Source organism: Oncorhynchus nerka, linkage group LG20 (assembly GCF_034236695.1).
Source record: "Oncorhynchus nerka isolate Pitt River linkage group LG20, Oner_Uvic_2.0, whole genome shotgun sequence".
NCBI lineage: Eukaryota > Metazoa > Chordata > Actinopteri > Salmoniformes > Salmonidae > Oncorhynchus > Oncorhynchus nerka.
Genome location: NC_088415.1, coordinates 3,002,120 through 3,025,796, shown reverse-complemented (window position 1 = coordinate 3,025,796; position 23,677 = coordinate 3,002,120). Strand labels below are relative to the sequence as shown.

At 48.8% G+C, this 23,677-nt stretch overlaps 1 protein-coding gene across 3 annotated transcripts in view; it reads left to right on the top strand.

Moving 5' to 3' along the window:
* LOC135562782 (regulator of G-protein signaling 20-like) overlaps nucleotides 1-23,677 on the top strand; it is a 251,854-nt gene that overhangs the window by 111,512 nt on the left and 116,665 nt on the right. For all 3 annotated transcript variants that reach the window (XM_065005127.1, XM_065005126.1, XM_065005124.1), the window contains exons 3-4: nucleotides 3,290-3,429; nucleotides 15,197-15,265. In XM_065005127.1, the coding sequence (XP_064861199.1) occupies nucleotides 3,290-3,429; nucleotides 15,197-15,265 (209 nt within the window). The remainder of the gene's footprint in view (nucleotides 1-3,289; nucleotides 3,430-15,196; nucleotides 15,266-23,677) is intronic.

Sequence of the window (23,677 nt, the reverse complement as noted above, 5' to 3'; positions counted from 1 at the left end):
AGAGAGAGGGACAAGGTGGGGGGAGAAAGAGAGGGGTGTTGAGAGAGAGACGGATAGATGTGGGGTGAGAGCAGATGTCAAATTGGCTTTTTACCAAATTACCGTACGACAGACAACGTATTCACCCTGCCCACCCTTATTGACAAACAAACAAACCAAAACAAAGGCAAGGTCTTCTCATGCTTTGTTGATTTCACAAAAGCTTTTCACTCAATTTGGCATGAGGGTCTGCTATACAAATGGATGGAAAGTGATGTTGGGGGTAAAACATACGACATAAAATCCTTTTGCTGCGATTACAGCTGTAAGTCGCTTGGGGTATGTCTCTATCAGTTTTGCACATCGAGAGACTGAATTTTTTTCCCATTCCTCCTTGCAAAACAGCTCGAGCTCAGTGAGGTTGGATGGAGAGCATTTGTGAACAGCAGTTTTCAGTTCTTTCCACAGATTCTTGATTGGATTCAGGTCTGGACTTTGACTTGGCCATTCTAACACCTGATTGTTGTCCTATGGACAGAGTCTCCCACCTCAGCTGTAGATCTCTGCAGTTCATCCAGAATGATCATGGGCCTCTTGGCTGCATCTCTGATCAGTCTTCTCCTTGTATGAGCTGAAAGTTTAGAGGGACGGCCAGGTCTTGGTAGATTTGCAGTGGTCTGATACTCCTTCAATTTCAATATTATCGCTTGCACAGTGCTCCTTGGGATGTTTAAAGCTTGGGAAATATTTTTGTATCCAAATCCGTCTTTAAACTTCTTCACAACAGTATCTCGGACCTGCCTGGTGTGTTCCTTGTTCTTCATGATGCTCTCTGCGCTTTTAACGGACCTCTGAGACTATCACAGTGCAGGTGCATTTATACGGAGACTTGATTACACACAGGTGGATTGTATTTATCATCATTAGTCATTTAGGTCAACATTGGATCATTCAGAGATCCTCACGGAACTTCTGGAGAGAGTTTGCTGCACTGGAAGTAAAGGGGCTGAATAATTTTGCACGCCCAATTTTTCAGTTTTTGATTTGTTAAACAAGTTTGAAATATCCAATAAATGTCGTTCCACTTCATGATTGTGTCCCACTTGTTGTTGATTCTTCACAAAAAAATACAGTTTTTATGTTTTTATGTTTGAAGCCTGAAATGTGGCAAAAGGTCGCAAAGTTCAAGGGGGCCGAATACTTTCGCAAGGCACTGTATGAACATATTAGAGAGACATATTTCCCTCAGATTACAACAGATCCACAAAGAAATAGAAAACAATTTTGATAAATTTGGATATCTACTGGGTGAAATACCACAGTGGTCCCATCACAGCAGCAAGAAGTGTGACCTGTTGCCACAAGAAAAATATCAACTAATTGGCGAGGGAACAGGAACAGTCTGCAGCACCCTGCCTCACCCTACTAGAATCTGAAGTCAAATGTCTACTGTCTACTGTTTACTGATGATCTGGCTTCTGTCACCAACCAAGGAGGGCCTACAGCAGCACCTAGATATTCTGCACAGATTCTGTCAGACCTGGGCCCTGACAGTAAATCTCAGTAAGACCAAAATAATGGTGTTCCAAAATAGGTCCAGTCGCCAGGACCACAAATACAAATTCCATCTAGACACCGTTGCCCTAGAGCACACAAAAAACTATACATACCTTGGCCTAAACATCAGAGCCACAGGGAACTTCCACAAAGCTGTGAACGATCTGAGAGACAAGGCAAGAAGGGCTTTCTATGCCATCAAAAGGAACATAAAATGTGACATACGAATTAGGATCTGACAAAGAATAGTTGAATCAGTTATAGAACCCATTGGCATTTTATGGTTGTGAGGTCTGGGGTCCGCTCACCAACCAAGAATTCACAAAATGGGACAAACACCAAATAGAGACCCTACATGCAGGATTCAGTGGCAGAATACCTGACTGCTGTGACTGACCCAAACTTAAGGAAAGCTTTGACTATGTACAGACTCAGTGAGCATAGCCTTGCTACTGAGAAATGCCGCCGTAGGCAGACATTGCTCTCAAGAGAAGACAGGCTATGTCCAACACTGACCACAAAATGAGGTGGAAACTGACCTGCACTTCCTAACCTGCCAAATGTATGACAATATTAGAGAGACATATTTCCCTCAGATTACACAGATCCACAAAGAATTAGAAAACAAACCCAATTTTGATCAACTCCCATATCTACTGGGTGAAATACCACAGTGTGCCATCACAGCTGCAAGATTTGTGACCTGTTGCCACAAGACAAGTGCAACCAGTGAAGAACAAACACCATTGTAAATACAACCCATATTTATGAGAGGGAGAGAGAGGTGGAAGGAGAGAGGAGGAAGGAGAGAGGGGGAGAGAGGTGGAAGGAGAGAGGGAGAGAGAGGTGGAAGGAGAGAGGGAGAGAGAGGTGGAAGGAGAGAGGTAGAGAGAGGTGGAAGGAGAGAGGGAGAGAGAAATGGAAGGGGAGAGAGAGGTGGAAGGGGAGGGGGAGAGAGAGGGAGAGAGGTGGAAGGAGAGAGGGAGAGAGAGGTGGAAGGAGAGAGGGAGAGAGAGGTGGAAGGAGAGAGGGAGAGAGAGGTGGAAGGAGAGAGGGAGAGAGAGGTGGAAGGAGAGAGGGAGAGAGAGGTGGAGGAGGAGGGAGAGAGGTGGGAAGGAGAGAGGGGAGAGAGGTGGAAGGAGAGAGGGAGAGAGAGGTGGAAGGAGAGAGGGAGAGAGAGGTGGAAGGGGAGAGGGAGAGAGAGGTGGAAGGAGAGAGGGAGAGAGAGGTGGAAGGGGAGAGGGAGAGAGAGGTGGAGGGGAGAGGGAGAGAGGTGGAAGGGAGAGAGAGGTGGAAGGAGAGAGGGAGAGAGGTGGAAGGAGAGAGAGGGAGAGAGAGGTGGAAGGAGAGAGGGAGAGAGAGGTGGAAGGAGAGAGGGAGAGAGAGTTGGAAGGAGAGAGGGAGAGAGAGGTGGAAGGAGAGAGGGAGAGAGAGGTGGAAGGGGAGAGGGAGAGAGAGGTGGAAGGGGAGAGGGAGAGAGACTAATGGAAGACTGATGTATGAAAACTTAAGAGCTGATGTTTAAGTGGACTTGTTCTCTGTGATGTACCGCTGAACCTTGTGTGTATTTATTCACGTTGGTGTGCGTGTACATATCGGATATCTGTATGCACACACCCCTGTGTGTGGGTGTTTCCATTCATAAGTGTGTGTGCTAATCTCCCCTCTCTCTCTCTCTCTCTCTCTCTCACACTCTCTCACACTCTCTCTCACTCTCTCTCTCTCTCTCGCTCTCTCTCTCTTTCTCTCTCAGTACACAGGCCCTGTCCCGGCAGACGGAGGGTCTCCAATGACTGTCAGAGAGATGTCGCCCAGCCGGGCTCAACGGCAGACCGACACTCAGAGACCTAACACATGCTGCTTCTGCTGGTGTTGCTGCTGTAGCTGCTCCTGGTAGGTCCCCCCCTACACTCACACTACCCCCTACACTCACACTACCCCCCTACACTCACACTACCCCTCTACACTCACACTACCCCCTACACTCACACTACCCCCCTACACTCACACTACCCCCCCTACACTCACAGCACCCCCTACACTCACACTACCCCCTACACTCACAGCACCCCTACACTCACACCCCCCTACACTCACACTACCCCCCCTACACTCACACTACCCCCCCCTACACTCACACTACCCCCCCTACTAACACTCAATGTTAGTGGTGGCTGTTTAACAGTCTGATGGCCTTGAGATAGAAGCTGTTTTTCAGTCTCTCGGTCCCTGCTTTGATGCACCTGTACTGACCTCGCCTTCTGGATGATAGCGGGGTGAACAGGCAGTGGCTCGGGTGGTTGTTGTCCTTGATGATCTTTATGGCCTTCCTGTGACATCGGGTGGTGTAGGTGTCCTGGAGGGCAGGTAGTTTGCCCCCGGTGATGCGTTGTGCAGACCTCACTACCCTCTCGAGAGCCTTACGGTTGTGGGCGGAGCAGTTTTATTTATTTATTTATTTTTTATTTCACCTTTATTTAACCAGGTAGGCTAGTTGAGAACAAGTTCTCATTTACAATTGCGACCTGGCCAAGATAAAGCAAAGCAGTTCGACAGATACAACGACACAGAGTTACACATGGAGTAAAACAAACATACAGTCAATAATACAGTATAAACAAGTCTATATACAATGTGAGCAAATGAGGTGAGAAGGGAGGTAAAGGCAAAAAAGGCCATGGTGGCAAAGTAAATACAATATAGCACAATAAAACACTGGAATGGTAATTTTGCAATGGAAGAATGTGCAAAGTAGAAATAAAAATAATGGGGTGCAAAGGAGCAAAATAAATACATTAATTAAATACAGTTGGGAAAGAGGTAGTTGTTTGGGCTAAATTATAGGTGGGCTATGTACAGGTGCAGTAATCTGTAAGATGCTCTGACAGTTGGTGCTTAAAGTTAGTGAGGGAGATAAGTGTTTCCAGTTTCAGAGATTTTTGTAGTTCGTTCCAGTCATTGGCAGCAGAGAACTGGAAGGAGAGGCGTCCAAAGAAAGAATTGGTTTTGGGGTGACTAGAGAGATATACCTGCTGGAGCGTGTGCTACAGGTGGGAGATGCTATGGTGACCAGCGAGCTGAGATAAGGGGGGACTTTACCTAGCAGGGTCTTGTAGATGACATGGAGCCAGTGGGTTTGGCGACGAGTATGAAGCGAGGGCCAGCCAACGAGAGCGTACAGGTCGAAATGGTGGGTAGTATATGGGGCTTTGGTGACAAAACGGATTGCACTGTGATAGACTGCTTCCAATTTGTTGAGTAGGGTATTGGAGGCTATTTTGTAAATGACATCGCCAAAGTCGAGGATTGGTAGGATGGTCAGTTTTACAAGGGTATGTTTGGCAGCATGAGTGAAGGATGCTTTGTTGCGAAATAGGAAGCCAATTCTAGATTTAACTTTGGATTGGAGATGTTTGATATGGGTCTGGAAGGAGAGTTTACAGTCTAACCAGACACCTAAGTATTTGTAGTTGTCCACGTATTCTAAGTCAGAGCCGTCCAGAGTAGTGATGTTGGTCAGGCGGGTAGGTGCAGGTAGCGATCGGTTGAAGAGCATGCATTTAGTTTTACTTGTATTTAAGAGCAATTGGAGGCCACGGAAGGAGAGTTGTATGGCATTGAAGCTTGCCTGGAGGGTTGTTAACACAGTGTCCAAAGAAGGGCCGGAAGTATACAGAATGGTGTCATCTGCGTAGAGGTGGATCAGAGACTCACCAGCAGCAAGAGCGACCTCATTGATGTATACAGAGAAGAGAGTCGGTCCAAGAATTGAACCCTGTGGCACCCCCATAGAGACTGCCAGAGGTCCGGACAGCAGACCCTCCGATTTGACACACTGAACTCTATCAGAGAAGTAGTTGGTGAACAAGGCGAGGCAATCATTTGAGAAACCAAGGCTGTCGAGTCTGCCGATGAGGATGTGGTGATTGACAGAGTCGAAAGCCTTGGCCAGATCAATGAATACGGCTGCACAGTAATGTTTCTTATCGATGGCGGTTAAGATATCGTTTAGGACCTTGAGCGTGGCTGAGGTGCACCCATGACCAGCTCTGAAACCAGATTGCATAGCAGAGAAGGTATGGTGAGATTCGAAATGGTCGGTAATCTGTTTGTTGACTTGGCTTTCGAAGACCTTAGAAAGGCATGGTAGGATAGATATAGGTCTGTAGCAGTTTGGGTCAAGAGTGTCCCCCCCTTTGAAGAGGGGGATGACCGCAGCTGCTTTCCAATCTTTGGGAATCTCAGACGACACGAAAGAGAGGTTGAACAGGCTAGTAATAGGGGTGGCAACAATTTCGGCAGATCATTTTAGAAAGAAAGGGTCCAGATTGTCTTGCCCGGCTGATTTGTAGGGGTCCAGATTTTTCAGCTCTTTCAGAACATCAGCTGAATCGATTTGGAAGAAGGAGAAATGGGGAAGGCTTGGGCGAGTTGCTGTTGGGGGTGCAGTGCTGTTGACCGGGGTAGGAGTAGCCAGGTGGAAAGCATGGCCAGTCGTAGAAAAATGCTTTGTGAAATTCTCAATTATGGTGGATTTATCAGTGGTGACAGTGTTTCCTATCTTCAGTGCAGTGGGCAGCTGGGAGGAGATGTTCTTATTCTCCATGGACTTTACAGTGTCCCAGAACTTTTTTGAGTTAGTGTTGCAGGAAGCAAATTTCTGCTTGAAAAAGCTAGCCTTGGCTTTTCTAACTGCCTGTGTATAACGGTTTCTAGCTTCCCTGAACAGCTGCATATCACGGGGGCTGTTCGATGCTAATGCAGAACGCCATAGGATGTTTTTGTGTTGGTTAAGGGCAGTCAGGTCTGGGGAGAACCAAGGGCTATATCTGTTCCTGGTTCTAAATTTCTTGAATGGGGCATGTTTATTTAAGATGGTTAGGAAGGCATTTAAAAAAAATATCCAGGCATCCTCTACTGACGGGATGAGATCAATATCCTTCCAGGATACCCCGGCCAGGTCGATTAGAAAGGCCTGCTCGCTGAAGTGTTTCGGGGAGCGTTTTACAGTGATGAGTGGAGGTCGTTTGACCGCTGACCCATTACGGATGCAGGCAATGAGGCAGTGATCGCTGAGATCTTGGTTGAAGACAGCAGAGGTATTTAGAGGGGAAGTTGGTTAGGATGATATCTATGAGGGTGCCCGTGTTTAAGGCTTTGGGGGGGTACCTGGTAGGTTCATTGATAATTTGTGTGAGATTGAGGGCATCAAGTTTAGATTGTAGGATGGCTGGGGTGTTAAGCATATTCCAGTTTAGGTCGCCTAGCAGCACGAGCTCTGAAGATAGATGGGGGGCAATCAGTTCACATATGGTGTCCAGAGCACAGCTGGGGGCAGAGGGTGGTCTATAGCAGGCGGCAACGGTGAGAGACTTGTTTTTAGAGAGGTGGATTTTTAAAAGTAGAAGTTCAAATTGTTTGGATACAGACCTGGATAGTAGGACAGAACTCTGCAGGCTATCTTTGCAGTAGATTGCAACACCGCCCCCTTTGGCAGTTCTATCTTGTCTGAAAATGTTGTAGTTTGGAATTAAAATTTCTGAATTTTTGGTGGTCTTCCTAAGCCAGGATTCAGACACAGCTAGAACATCCGGGTTGGAGTGTGCTAAAGCAGTGAATAGAACACACTTAGGGAGGAGGCTTCTAATGTTAACATGCATGAAACCAAGGCTATTACGGTTACAGAAGTCATCAAAAGAGAGCGCCTGGGGAATAGGAGTGGAGCTAGGCACTGCAGGGCCTGGATTCACCTCTACATCGCCAGAGGAACATAGGAGGAGAAGAATAAGGGTGAGGCTAAAAGCAATAAGAATTGGTCGTCTAGAACGTCTGGAACAGAGAGTAAAAGGAGGTTTCTGGGGGCGATAAAATAGCATCAAGGTATAATGTACAGACAAAGGTATGGTAGGATGTGAATACAGTGGAGGTAAACCTAGGTATTGAGTGATGAAGAGAGAGATATTGTCTCTAGAAACATCATTGAAACCAGGAGATGTCATTGCATGTGTGGGTGGTGGAACTAATAAGTTGGATAAGGTATAGTGAGCAGGACTAGAGGCTCTACAGTGAAATAAGCCAATAAACACTAACCAGAACAGCAATGGACAAGACATATTGACATTAAGGAGAGGCATCCTTAGTCGAGTGATCAAAAGGGTCCAGTGAGTGGAGAGGATTGGTTGGGGGTCACGGCGATTTAGACAGCTAGCCAGGCCATCGGTAGCAAGCTAGCATAGGATGGAGGTCTGTTGTTAGCCACCTCTTGCGTTCCGTCAGTAGATTAGTGGAGTTCCGTGTTGTAGAGGGGATTCATCCAAATCACACAACAACAACAAAAATAAAAACAATAGATATAGTTATAGAGGCCCAAGAAGAAACATAATAATAATAAAAATAAATAAATTGTCCGATTGTCTATTCTGAGAGCAGCCGGTAAGACAGCTAACGGTTAGCAGGCCGCAGATGGGCGTCCAGCCGGATCTCCTTCGGGTAGATAACGTCGGCAGTCCAGTTGTGAAGGCACGGTGGGGCTCCGCGTAGGCAGTAAAACGGGTCCGGATAGGTGACTGCACCCCAGGAGTGATTGATGGAACTCAGGAGTGATTGACGGAGCTGGCTAGCTCCGGAGTAATTGATGTTTGCTCCGGAATCGACGAAAGCCGATAGTCACACGGATAGCAGCTAGCTAGCTGTGAGATCCGGGTATGAATGTCCAGAGAGCAGTTGAAATCCAGGGACACGGAGAGAAAAATTGGTCCGGTATGTTCCGTTCCGAGCCGCGCTGCGCCGTACAAAACTGGCGATAGATTTTCGAGCTAAAGGATAGCTGATGACCACAAACCGTGGTTAGCTGAATACTAACGATTTGATTTGCCAGTAAAGAAGCTAACTAGCTTCTGAACTAGCTTCTGATTAGCTTCTGGGCTAGCTTCTGGCTAGCTCCTGGCTAGCTTCTGGCTAGTTTCTGGCTAGCTTCTTGGAGTTTCTGGCTAGCTTTTTGGAGGATTGCAGATTTGAGGTAAATAATACTTATTTATAAATATAAATTGGTGAGACGGGTTGCAGGAGAGTGTTTTGAAGATGAGTTGATGGAAAATAAAAATAAAATGTATGTGAAAAAAGTTATATATATACAGGACACGACAAGACGAGGACAAAAGACATCTGAACTGCTATGCCATCTCGGAATGTTACCGTACCAGGCGGTGATACAGCCCGACAGGATGCTCTCGATTGTGCATCTCAAATCAAATCAAGTTTTATTTGTCACATACACATGGTTAGCAGATGTTAATGCGAGTGTAGCGAAATGCTTGTGCTTCTAGTTCCGACAATGCAGTAATAACCAACAAGTAATCTAACTAACAATTCCAAAACTACTGTCTTATACACAGTGTAAGGGGATAAAGAATATGTACATAAGGATATATGAATGAGTGATGGTACAGAGCAGCATAGGCAAGATACAGTAGATGGTATCGAGTACAGTATATACATATGAGATGAGTATGCAAACAAAGTGGCATAGTTAAAGTGGCTAGTGATACATGTATTACATAAGGATGCAGTCGATGATATAGAGTACAGTATATACGTATGCATATGAGATGAATAATGTAGGGTAAAGTAACATTATATAAGGTAGCATTGTTTAAAGTGGCTAGTGATATATTTACATCATTTCCCATCAATTCCCATTATTAAAGTGGCTGGAGTTGAGTCAGTGTCAGTGTGTTGGCAGCAGCCACTCAATGTTAGTGGTGGCTGTTTAACAGTCTGATGGCCTTGAGATAGAAGCTGTTTTTCAGTCTCTCGGTCCCAGCTTTGATGCACCTGTACTGACCTCGCCTTCTGGATGATAGCGGGGTGAACAGACAGTGGCTCGGGTGGTTGATGTCCTTGATGATCTTTATGGCCTTCCTGTAACATCGGGTGGTGTAGGTGTCCTGGAGGGCAGGTAGTTTGCCCCCGGTGATGCGTTGTGCAGACCTCACTACCCTCTGGAGAGCCTTACGGTTGAGGGCGGAGCAGTTGCCGTACCAGGCGGTGATACAGCCCGCCAGGATGCTCTCGATTGTGCATCTGTAGAAGTTTGTGAGTGCTTTTGGTGACAAGCCGAATTTCTTCATTCTCCTGAAGTTGAAGAGGCGCTGCTGCGCCTTCTTCACGACGCTGTCTGTGTGGGTGGATCAATTCAGTTTGTCCGTGATGTGTACGCCGAGGAACTTAAAACTTACTACCCTCTCCACTACTGTCCCATCGATGTGGATGGGGGGGTGTTCCCTCTGCTGTTACCTGAAGTCCACAATCATCTCCTTAGTTTTGTTGACGTTGAGTGTGAGGTTATTTTCCTGACACCACACTCCGAGGGCACTCACCTCCTCCCTGTAGGCCGTCTCGTCGTTGTTGGTAATCAAGCCTACCACTGTATTGTCGTTAGCAAACTTGATGATTGAGTTGTAGGCGTGCATGGCCACGCAGTCATGGGTGAACAGGGAGTACAGGAGAGGGCTCAGAACGCACCCTTGTCGGGCCCCAGTGTTGAGGATCAGCGGGGTGGAGATGTTGTTACCTACCCTCACCACCTGGGGGCGGCCCGTCAGGAAGTCCAGTACCCAGTTGCACAGGGCGGGGTCGAGACCCAGGGTCTCGAGCTTGATGACGAGTTTGGAGGTTACTATGGTGTTAAATGCTGAGCTGTAGTCGATGAACAGCATTCTCACATAGGTATTCCTCATGTCCAAATGGGTTAGGGCAGTGTGCAGTGTGGTTGAGATTGCATCGTCTGTGGACCTATTTGGGCGGTAAGCAAATTGGAGTGGGTCTAGGGTGTCAGGTAGCGTGGAGGTGATATGGTCCTTGACTAGTCTCTCAAAGCACTTCATGATGACGGAAGTGAGTGCTACGGGCGGTAGTCGTTTAGCTCAGTTACCTTAGCTTTCTTGGGAACAGGGACAATGGTGGCCCTCTTGAAGCATGTGGGAACAGCAGACTGGGATAAGGATTGATTGAATATGTCCGTAAACACACCAGCCAGCTGGTCTGCGCATGCTCTGAGGGCGCGGCTGGGGATGCCGTCTGGGCCTGCAGCCTGGCGAAGGGTTAACACGTTTAAATGTTTTCCTCACGTCGGCTGCAGTGAAGGAGAGTCCGCATGTTTTGGTTAAGGGCCATGTCAGTGGCACTGTGTTGTCCTCAAAGCGGGCAAAAAAGTTATTTTGTCTGCCTGGGAGCAAGACATCTGGTCCATGACGGGGCTGGTTTTCTTTTTGTAATCCGTGATTGACTGTAGACCCTGCCACACACCTCTTGTGTCTGAGCCGTTGAATTGTGACTCTACTTTGTCTCTATACTGACACTTAGCTTGTTTGATTGCCTTGCGGAGGGAATAGCTACACTGTTTGTATTCGGTCATGTTTCCGGTCACCTTTCCCTGGTTAAAAGCAGTGGTTTGCGCTTTCAGTTTCACGCGAATGCTGCCATCAATCCACGGTTTCTGGTTTGGGAATGTTTTAATCGTTGCTATGGGAACGACATCATAAATGCACTTTCTAATGAACTCACTCACCGAATCAGCGTATTCGTCAATGTTGTTGTTGGACGCAATGCGGAACATATCCCAATCCACGTGATCGAAGCGTGGAATCAGATTGGTCGGACCAGCGTTGAACAGACCTGAGCGCGGGAGCTTCCTGTTTTAGTTTCTGTCTGTAGGCAGGGAGCAACAAAATGGAGTCGTGGTCAGCTTTTCCGAAAGGAGGGCGGGGGAGGGCCATATATGTGTCGCGGAACTTAGAATAGCAATGATGCAAGGTTTTACCAGCCCTGGTTGCGCAATCGATATGCTGATACAATTTAGGGAGTCTTGTTTTCAGATTAGCCTTGTTAAAATCCCCAGCTACAATGAATGCAGCATTCCCTTTGTAGTCTGTAATCGAGTTGCCTGTTTGATGGGGCGTCTTAGGGCATAGCTGGATTTCTTATACGCTTCCGGATTAGTGTCCCGCTCCTTGAAAGTGGCAGCTCTAGCCTTTAGCTCGATGCGGATGTTGCCTGTAATCTATGGCTTCTGGTTGGGATATATGTGTATGGTCACTGTGGGGACGACATCATCGATGCACTTATTGAAGAAGCCGATGACTGAGGTGGTGTACTCCTCAATGTCATTGGATAAATCCCTGACCCTATTCCAGTCTGTGCTAGCAAAACAATCCTGTAGCGTAGCAGCCGATGACTGAGGTGGTATACTCCTCAATGTCATTGGATAAATCCCTGACCCTATTCCAGTCTGTGCTAGCAAAACAATCCTGTAGCTTAGCATCCGCATCATCAGACCACTTCCCTATTGAGAGAGTCACTGGTACTTCCTGCTTTAATATTTGCTTGTAAGCAGGAATCAGGTGGATAGAATTATGGTCAGATTTGCCAAATGGAGGGCGAGGGAGAGCTTTGTATGCATCTCTGTGTGCGGAGTAAAAGTGATCTAGAGTTTTTTTTTCTCTGGTTGCGCATGTTACATGCTGGTAGAAATGAGGTAAAACGGATTTAAGTTTACCTGCATTAAAGTCCCCAGGCCATTAGGAGCATTTTCTTGTTTGCTTATGGCCTTATACAGCTGGTTGAGTGGGGTCTTAGTGCCAGCATCGGTTTGTGATGGTAAATAGATGGCTACGAATAATATAGATGAGAACTCTCTTGGTAGATAGTGTGGTCTACAGATTATCATGAGATACTCTACCTCAGGCGAGCAATACCTCGAGGCTTCTTTAATAGTAGACATCGCGCACCAGCTGTTATTGACAAATAGACACACACCCCCACCCTTCGTCTTACCAGACGTAGGGGAGAACAAGAGGAACTGACACAGAGAGACAGGAAACACAGGGATAAATACACTGTCTCAGTGAGACAGGAAACACAGGGATAAATACACTGGCACAGAGAGACAGGAAACACAGGGATAAATACACTGGCACAGAGAGACAGGAAACACAGGGATAAATACACTGTCTCAGTGAGACAGGAAACACAGGGATAAATACACTGGCACAGAGAGACAGGAAACACAGGGATAAATACACTGGCACAGAGAGACAGGAAACACAGGGATAAATACACTGTCTCAGTGAGACAGGAAACACAGGGATAAATACACTGGCACAGAGAGACGGGAAACACAGGGATAAATACACCGGGGACTAATAGGGAGAACAAGATGAACTGGCACAGAGAGACAGGAAACACAGGGATAAATACACTGGGTACTAATGGGGAGAACAAGAGGAACTGACACAGAGAGACAGGAAACACAGGGATAAATACACTGGGGACTAATGGGGAGAACAAGAGGAATTGACACAGAGAGACAGGAAACACAGGGATAAATACACTAACACAGAGAGACAGGAAACACAGGGATAAATACACTGGCACAGAGAGACAGGAAACACAGGGATAAATACACTGACACAGAGAGACAGGAAACACAGGGATAAATACACTAACACAGAGAGACAGGAAACACAGGGATAAATACACTGGCACAGAGAGACAGGAAACACAGGGATAAATACACCGGGGACTAAAGGGGAAAACAGGACCACACCTGGGGGTGGGTGGAGACAATCACAAAGACAGGTGAAACAGATCAGGGCCTGACAGAATGACATATGCTGCATTTGCTATAGGCCTATTGTTGTTGTTCTTGTTGTTGTGACACTTTGATGTTTTGATAATATGCAGCTGTTTTAGTCACACCTTGGCAGTCACACCTCTGGCAGTCACACCTTTGGCAGTCACACCTTTGGTAGTCACACCTTTGGCAGTCACACCTCTGGCAGTCACACCTTTGGCAGTCACACCTCTGGCAGTCACACCTTTGGCAGTCACACCTTTGGCAGTCACACCTCGGGCAGTCACACCTTTAGCAGTCACACCCTTGGCAGTCACACCTTTGGCAGTCACACCTTTGGTAGTCACACCTCTGGCAGTCACACCTTTGGCAGTCACACCTTTGGCAGTCACACCTCTGGCAGTCACACCTTTAGCAGTCACACCTTTGGTAGTCACACCTCTGGCAGTCACACCTCTGGCAGTCACACCTTTAGCAGTCACACCCTTGGCAGTCACACCTTTGGCAGTCACACCTTTGGCAGTCACACCTTTGGTAGTCACACCTCTGGCAGTCACACCTTTGGCAGTCACACCTCTGGCAGTCACACCTTTAGCAGTCACACCTCTGGCAGTCACACCTCTGGCAGTCACACCTCTGGCAGTCACACCTCTGGCAGTCACACCTTTGGCAGTCACACCTTTGGCAGTCACACCTCTGGCAGTCACACCTTTAGCAGTCACACCCTTGGCAGTCACACCTTTGGCAGTCACACCTTTGGCAGTCACACCTCTGGCAGTCACACCTCTGGCAGTCACACCTTTGGCAGTCACACCTTTGCAGTCACACCTCTGGCAGTCACACCTTTAGCAGTCACACCCTTGGCAGTCACACCTCTGGCAGTCACACCTTTGGCAGTCACACCTTTGGTAGTCACACCTCTGGCAGTCACACCTTTGGCAGTCACACCTCTGGCAGTCACACCTTTGGCAGTCACACCTCTGGCAGTCACACCTTTGGCAGTCACACCTCTGGCAGTCACACCTCTGGCAGTCACACCTCTGGCAGTCACACCTTTGGCAGTCACACCTTTGGCAGTCACACCTTTGCAGTCACACCTTGGCAGTCACACCTTTGGCAGTCACACCTTTGGCAGTCACACCTCTGTTAGTCACACCTTCTGTAGTCACACCTTTGGTAGTCACACCTCTGGAAGTCACACCTTTGGCAGTCACACCTCTGGTAGTCACACCTTTGGCAGTCACATCTTTGGCAGTCACACCTTTGGTAGTCACACCTTTGGAAGATCTAGCTTGGACTGTAGCCTACAAAAAGCCTATTCTGCTCTTTCCACGCGATCCATCAAACGCATTTCGTGTGTCATCGTAGTGATGCCTGCCTTGTGGTGTCATTAAGAAAACCGAAAGGTGTCAAAGATCACTGAAAGATATAGCAAACAAACTTTCTGAATATTAAAGTAATCCTAGAAGTAATAATCTAGTTTTTACAAAATATCTGTAATCTGATTACAATATATTACATTTAATCCATTACTCCCTCTCTATATATTACATTTAATCCATTACTCCCCAACCCTGTGAGTGAGTGAGTGGGTGGTGGGCGAGTGAGTGAGTGAGTGAGTGAGTGAGTGAGTGAGTGAGTGAGTGGGTGAGTGAGTGAGTGGGCGAGTGAGTGGACGAGTGAGTGAGTGAGTGAGTGAGTGAGTGAGTGAGTGAGTGAGTGAGTGAGTGAGTGGAGTGAGTGAGTGAGTGGACGAGTGAGTGAGTGGGCGAGTGAGTGAGTGGGCGAGTGAGTGGACGAGTAAGTGAGTGGGTGAGTGAGTGGGCGAGTGAGTGAGTGGGCGAACTGAGTGGACGAGTGAGTGAGTGAGGGAGTGGTGAGTGAGTGAGTGAGTGAGTGAGTGAGTGAGTGAGTGAGTGAGTGAGTGAGTGAGTGAGTGAGTGAGTGAGTGAGTGAGTGAGTGAGCGTCTGTGTGTCTATGTGAAAGTGCTGTGATGTAGTTTCACCACCTTGTAGTTTCACTGTTAGGAATGAAGAGGACAGAAGGAGGAAATCCCTGGAGACACATCTGGAGACCATATCAAACTGTGAACCTAGGTGAGACCCCTAACCCCTACACCCTAACCCCTACACACTAACCCCTACACACTAACCCCTACACCCTAACCCCTACACCCTAACCCCTACAACCTAACCCCTACACCCTAACCCCTACAACCTAACCCCTACACCCTAACCCCTACAACCTAACCCCTACACCCTAACCCCTAACCCCTACACCCTAACCCCTACACACTAACCCCTAACCCCTAACCCCTACAACCTAACCCCTACACCCTAACCCCTACACCCTAACCCCTAACACCCTAACACCCTAACCCCTACAACCTAACCCCAACAACCTAACCCCTACACCTAACCCCTACACCCTAACCCCTACAACCTAACCCCTACACCCTAACCCCTACACACACCCTAACCCCTACACCTAACCCCTACACAACCCTACAACCTAACCCTACACCCTAACCCCTACAACCTAACCCCTACACCCTAACCCCTACACCCTAACCCCTACAACCTAACCCCAACACACTAACCCCTACACCATAACCCCTAACCCCTACAACCTAACCCCTAACACCCCTACACCCTAACCCCTACACACTAACCCCTACACCCTAACCCCTACAACCTAACCCCTACACCCTAACCCCTACAACCTAACCCCCTACACCCTAACCCCTACACACTAACCCCTACACCCTAACCCTACAACCTAACCCCCTGCCCTAACCCCTAAACCCCTACACCCTACACCCTAACCCTACACCCTAACCCCTACAACCTAACCCCTACAACCTAACCCCTACAACCTAACCCCTACACCCCTAACCCTACACCCTAACCCTACACACTAACCCCACACCTATTCTAACCCCTACACTTAACCCCTACACCCTAACCCCTAACCCCTTCACCCTAACCCCTACAACCTAACCCCAACAACCTAACCCTACTACTAACCCCTACACCCTAACCCCAACACCCTAACCCCTACAACCTAAACCCTACACCCTAACCCCTACACCTAATCCCTAACCCCTACACCCTAACCCCTACAACCTAACCCCTACACCCTAACCCCTACACCCTAACCCCCTACACCCTAACCCCTACACCCTAACCCCTACAACCTAACCCCTACACCCTAACCCCTAAACCCTACACCCTAACCCCTACAACCTAACCCTACACCCTAACCCCCTACACCCTAACCCCTACAACCTAACCCCTACACACTAACCTACACCATAACCCCTAACCCCTACAACCTAACCCCTACACCTAACCCCACACCTAAACCCTACACCCTAACCCCTACACACTAACTAACCCCTACAACCTAACCCCTACACCCCTAACCCCTACAACCTAACCCCTACACAACCCCTACACCCTAACCCCTAACCCCCCCACACCCTAACCCCTATAACCTAACCCCTACAACCTAACCCCTACACCCTAACCCCTACACCCTAACCCCTACAACCTAACCCCCAACCCCTAACCCCCCTAACCCCTAACTAACCCCTACACCTAACCCCTAACCCACCCCTAACCCCCCTAACACACCCTAACCCCTACACTAACCCTACACCCCTACAACCTAACCCTACACCCTAACCCCTCACCCTAACCCCTAACAACCTAACCCCTACACACTAACCCCTACACCCTAACCCCTACAACCCCTAACCCCTAACAACCTAACCCCCCTACACCCTAACCCCTACACCCTAACCCCAACACCCTAACCCCTACAACCTAAACCCTACACCCTAACCCCTACACCCTAATCCCTAACCCTACACCCTAACCCCTACAACCTAACTCCCCTACACCCTAACCCCTACACCCTAACCCCTACAACCTAACCCCTACAACCTAACCCCTACACCCTAACCCTAACCCCTACACCCTAACCCTACAACCTAACCCCTACACCCCTAACCCCTACACCTAACCCCTACAACCTAACCCCTACACACTAACCCCTACACCATAACCCTAACACAACCTAACCCCTACACCCTAACCCCACACACTAAACCCTACACCCTAACCCCTACACACTAACCCCTACACCCTAACCCTACAACCTAACCCCTACACCCTAACCCCTACAACCTAACCCCTACACCCTAACCCCTACACCCTAACCCCTAACCCCAACCCCCCTACACCTAACCCCTACACCCTAACCCTACACCCTAACCCTACAACCTAACCCCTACAACCTAACCCCTACACCCTAACCCCTACAACCTAACCCCTACACCCTAACCCCTACACCCTAACCCCTACACTAACCCCTACACCCTAACCCCTAACCCCTACAACCTAGCCCCCACCCTAACCCCTAACCCCTACACCCTAACCCCTTCACCCTAACCCTACAACCTAACCCCAACAACCTAACCCCTACACACTAACCCTACACCCTAACCCCTACAACCTAAACCCTACACCCTAACCCCTAACCCCTACACCCTAACCCCTACAACCTAACCCCTACAACCTAACCCCTACAACCTAACCCCTACACCCTAACCCCTACACCCTAACCCCTACACCCTAACCCCTACAACCTAACCCCTACACTAACCCCTACAAACACCCTAACCCTACACTAACCCCTACAACCTAACCCCTAACACACTAACCCCTACACATAACCCCTAACCCCTACAACCTAACCCCTAACACACACTAACCCCTACACCCTAACCCTACAACACCACCCTAACCCCTACAACCTAACCCTACACCCTAACCCCACACCTAACCCCTACACCCTAACCCCTACAACCTAACCCCTGCACCCTAACCCCTAAACCCTACCCTACACCCTAACCTACAACCTAACCCCTACAACCTAACCCCTACAACCTAACCCCTACACCCTAACCCCTACACACTAACCCCTACCCCTACAACCTACACCCTAACCCCTACACAACCCTAACCCCTAACCCTAACCCCTATAACCCTAACCCCAACAACCTAACCCCTACACACTAACCCCTACACCCTAACAACCCTAACCCCTACAACTAAACCCTACACCCTAACCCCTACACCCTAATCCCTAACCCCTACACCTAACCCCTACAACCTAACCCCTAACCCCTACACCCTAACCCCTACAACTTCACCCCTACAACCTAACCCCTACACCCTAACCCCTAACCCCTACACCTAACCCCTACAACCTAACCCCTACACCCTAACCCCTACACCTAACCCCTACAACCTAACCCCTACACACACTAACCCCTACACCATAACCCCTAACCCCTACAACCTAACCCCTACACCTAACCCCCCACACACTAAACCCTACACCCTAACCCCTACACACTAACCCCTACACCCTAACCCCTACAACCTAACCCTACACCCTAACCCCTACAACCTAACCCCTACACCCTAACCCCTACGCCCCTAACCCCTAACCCCTTTACACCCTAACCCCTACCCTAACCCTACACTAACCCCTACACCCTAACCCCCTACAACCTAACCCCTACAACCTAACCCCTACACCCTAACCCCTACACCCTAACCCTACAACCTAACCCCTACAACCTAACCCCTACACCCTAACCCCTACACCCTAACCCCTACACACTAACCCCTACACACTAACCCCTACACCCTAACCCCTAACACTAACCCCTACAACCTAACCCATACACCCTAACCCCTACACCCTAACCCCACACACTAACCCCTACACCTAACCCCTACACCCTACAACCTAACCCCTACACCCTAACCCCTACACCCTAACCCCTACAACCTAACCCCTACACACTAACCCCTACACCCTAACCCCTACAACCTAACCCCTACACACTAACCCCTAACCCTACAACATAACCCCTACATCCTAACCCCTACACACTAACCCCTAACCTCTACAAATAAGGTGAAAGCCCATTTGTAAGCCCTGATAAGAGCGTCTGCTAAATGACTTAAATGTAAATGTAAATGTAAAGATAACCTCTACACTCTAACCTCTAACCTCTACACCCTAACCTCTACACTCTAACCCCTACACTAACCTCAACCTCTACACCCTAACCTCTACAGCCTAACCTCTAACACTCCTAACCTCTACACTCTAACCTCTACACTCTAACCTCTACACTCTAACCTCTACACCCTAACCCCATCTACACCTAACCTCTACACCCTAACCCTACACCCTAACCTCTACACCCTAACCTCTACACCCTAACCTCTACCTCTAACTACACCCTAACCTAACCTACACCCTAACATCTACACCCTAACACACCCTAACCCTACACCCTAACTACACTCTAACCCCTACACCCTAACCTCAACACTCTAACCCCCCTGCAGCTAACCTCTACACCTCCTAACCTCTACACCCTAACCTCTACACTCTAACCCTCTACCTCCTAACCTCAACCCTCTACCCCTAACCCCTAACCTCTACACTCTAACCTGTTCACCGTAACCTCTACTCCGTAACCTCTACACCGTAACCTATACACCCTATCCCCTACACCCTAACCTCTAATCTCTACACCCTAACCTCTAAACCCTAACCTCTAAACCCTACACCCTAACCTCTACACGCTAAACCCTAACCTCTACACCCCTACACCCTAACCTCTACACCCTAACCTCTACACTCTAACCTCTACACTCTAACCTCTACACCCTACACCCTAACCTCTACACCCTATCCCCTACACCCTAACCCCTAACCCTACACCCTAACCCCTACAACCTAACCCCTACAACCTAACCCCTCCACCCTAACCCCTACAACCTAACCTACAACCTAACCCCACACCCTAACCCCTACCTAACCCCTACACTAACCCCTACCTAACCCTACAACCCCTAAGCCCCTACACCCTAACCCCTACACCCTAACCCCTACAACCTAACCCCTACACCCTAACCCCTACAACCTAACCCCTACACCCTAACCCTACACACTAACCCCTACAACCCTAACCCCTGCACCCTAACCCCAAACCCTACACCCTAACCCCTACAACCTAACCCCTAACCTAACCTACACCCTACACCCTAACCCCTAACCCCTACACCCTAACCCCTCTAACACACTAACCCCTACACCCTAACCCCTACAACCTAACCCCTGCACCCTAACCCCTAAACCCTACACCCTAACCCCTACACCCTAACCCCTACAACCTAACCCTACAACCTAACCCTACAACCTAACCCCTACACCCTAACCCCTACACCCTAACCCCTACACACTAACCCCTACACCCTAACCCCTACAACCTAACCCCTACAACCTAACCCCTACACCCTAACCCCTAACCCTAACCCCTAACCCCTTCACCCTAACCTACAACCTAACCCCAACAACCTAACCCCTACACACTAACCCCTACACCCTACCCCAACACCCTAACACTACAACCTAAACCCTACACCCTAACCCCTACACCTAATCCCTAACCCCTACACCTAACCCCTACAACTAACCCCTACACCCTAACCCCTACACCCTAACCCCTACAACTTCACCCTACAACCTAACCCCTACACCCTAACCCCTAACCCCTACACCCTAACCCCTACACCTAACCCCTACACCTAACCCCTACAACCTAACCCCTACACTAACCCCTACACCATAACCCCTAACCCCTACAACCTAACCCCTACACCCTAACCCCCACACACTAAACCCTACACCCTAACCCCTACACACTAACCCCTACACCCTAACCTACACCTAACCCCTACAACCTAACCCTACACCTAACCCCTACACCCTAACCCCTAACCCCTACCCCTAACCCTACAACCTAACCCCTACAACCTAACCCCTACACCCTAACCCCTACACCTAACCCCTACAACCTAGCCCCTACACCCTAACCCCTACACCCTAACCCCTACAACCTAACCCCTACAACCTAACCCCTACACCCTAACCCCTACACCCTAACCCCTAACCCCTACCTAACCTCCCTACAACCTAACCCCTACACCTAACCCCTACACCCTAACCCCTACACACTAACCCCTCACCCTAACCCCTACACCCTAACCCCTACAACCTAACCCCTACACACTAACCCCTACAACCTAACCCATACACCTAACCCCTACACCCTAACCCCTACAACCTAACCCCTACACCCTAACCCCTACACCTAACCCCTACAACCTAACCCCTACACACTAACCCCTAACCTCTACAACATAACCCCTACATCCTAACCCCTACACACTAACCCCTAACCTCTACAAATAAGGTGAAAGCACCAATTTGTAAGTCGCTCTGGATAAGAGCGTCTGCTAAATGACTTAAATGTAAATGTAAATGTAAACATAACCTCTACACCCTAACCTCTACACCCTAACCTCTACACTCTAACCTCTACACTCTAACCTCTACACCCTAACCTCTACACCCTAACCCCTAACCTCTACACTCTAACCTGTTCACCGTAACCTCTACTCCCAATTCCTACACCGTAACCTATACACCTATCCCCTACACCCTAACCTCTAAACCCTAACCTCTAAAACCCTACACCCTAACCTCTACACGCTAAACCCTAACCTACACCTACACCCTAACCCTACACCCTAACCTCACACTCTAACCTCTACACTCTAACCCTACACCCTACACCCTACACCCTAACCTCTACACCTATCCCCTACACCCTAACCCCTAACCCCTACACCCTAACCCCTACAACTAACCCCTACACCCTAACCCATCCACCCTAACCCCTACAACCTAACCCCTACACACTAACCCCTACACCCTAACCCCTACAACCTAACCCCTACAACCTAACCCCTACACCCTAACCCCTACACCCTAACCCTCCACTAACCCCTACAACCTAACCCCTACACACTAACCCCCCTACACCCTAACCCCTACACCCTAACCCCTACACCCCTAACCTATACACCCTATCCCCTACACCCTAACCTCTAATCTCTACACCCTAACCTAAACCCTAACCTCTAAACCCTACACCCTAACCTCACACCCTAAACCCTAACCTCTACACCCTACACCTAACCTCCCACACCTAACCTCTACACTCCTAACCTCTACACCCTAACCTCTACACTCTAACCTCTACACATTGTAACCCTACACCCTAACCTCTACACCCTACATCTAACCTCTACACTCTAACCTCTACACATCGTAACCTCTACACCCTAACACACTCTAACCCCTACACACCCTAACCTCAACCCTACACCCTAACCTCTACAGCCTAACCTCTACACCTAACCTCTACACTCTAACCTCTACACTCTAACCTCTACACTCTAACCTCTACACTCTAACCTCTACACCCTACACCCTAACATCTACACCCTAACCTCTACACCCTAACCTCTACACCCTAACCTCTACACCCTAACCTCTACACCCTACACCCTAACATCTACACCCTAACATCTACACCCTAACCTCTACACCTAACCTCTACACTCTAACCCCTACACCCTAACCTCAACACTCTACACCCTAACCTCTGCAGCCTAACCTCTACACCCTAACCTCTACACCCTAACCTCTACACCCTAACCTCTACACTCTAACCTCTACACTCTAACCTCTACACCCTAACCTCTACACCTAACCCCTAACCTCTGAACTCTAACCTGTTCACCGTAACCTCTACTCTAACCCCTAACACCTAACCCTAACCCTATCCCCTACACCCCTAACCCCTAATCTCTACACCCTAACCTCTAAACTAACCTCTAAACCCTACACCCTAACCTCTACACGCTAAACCCTAACCCTACACACACCCTAACCTCTACACCCTAACCTCTACACTCTAACCCTACACTAACTAACCCTACACCCTACACCCTACACCCTAACCCTACACCCTATCCCCTACACCCAACCCCTAACCCCTACACCCTAACCCCTACAACCTAACCCCTACACCCTAACCCATCCACCCTAACCCCTACACCCTAACCCCTACACACTAACCCCTACACCCTAACCCCTACCTAACCCCTACAACCTAACCCCTACACCCTAACCCCCTACACCCTAACCCCTACAACCTAACCCCTACAACCTAACCCCCTACACCCTAACCCCTACACCCTAACCCCTAACCCCTACAACCTAACCCCTACACCTAACCCCTACACCCTAACCCCTACACACTAACCCCTACACCCTAACCCCTACAACCTAACCCCTAACACTAACCCCTACACCCTAACCCCTACAACCTAACCCCTACACACTAACCCCTAACCTCTACAACATAACCCCTACATCCTAACCTCTACACCCTAACCCCTAACCTCTACAACATAACCTCTACACCCTAACCTCTACACCCTACATCGTAACCTCTACACCCTAACCTCTACACTCTAACCCCTACACCCTAACCTCTACACTCT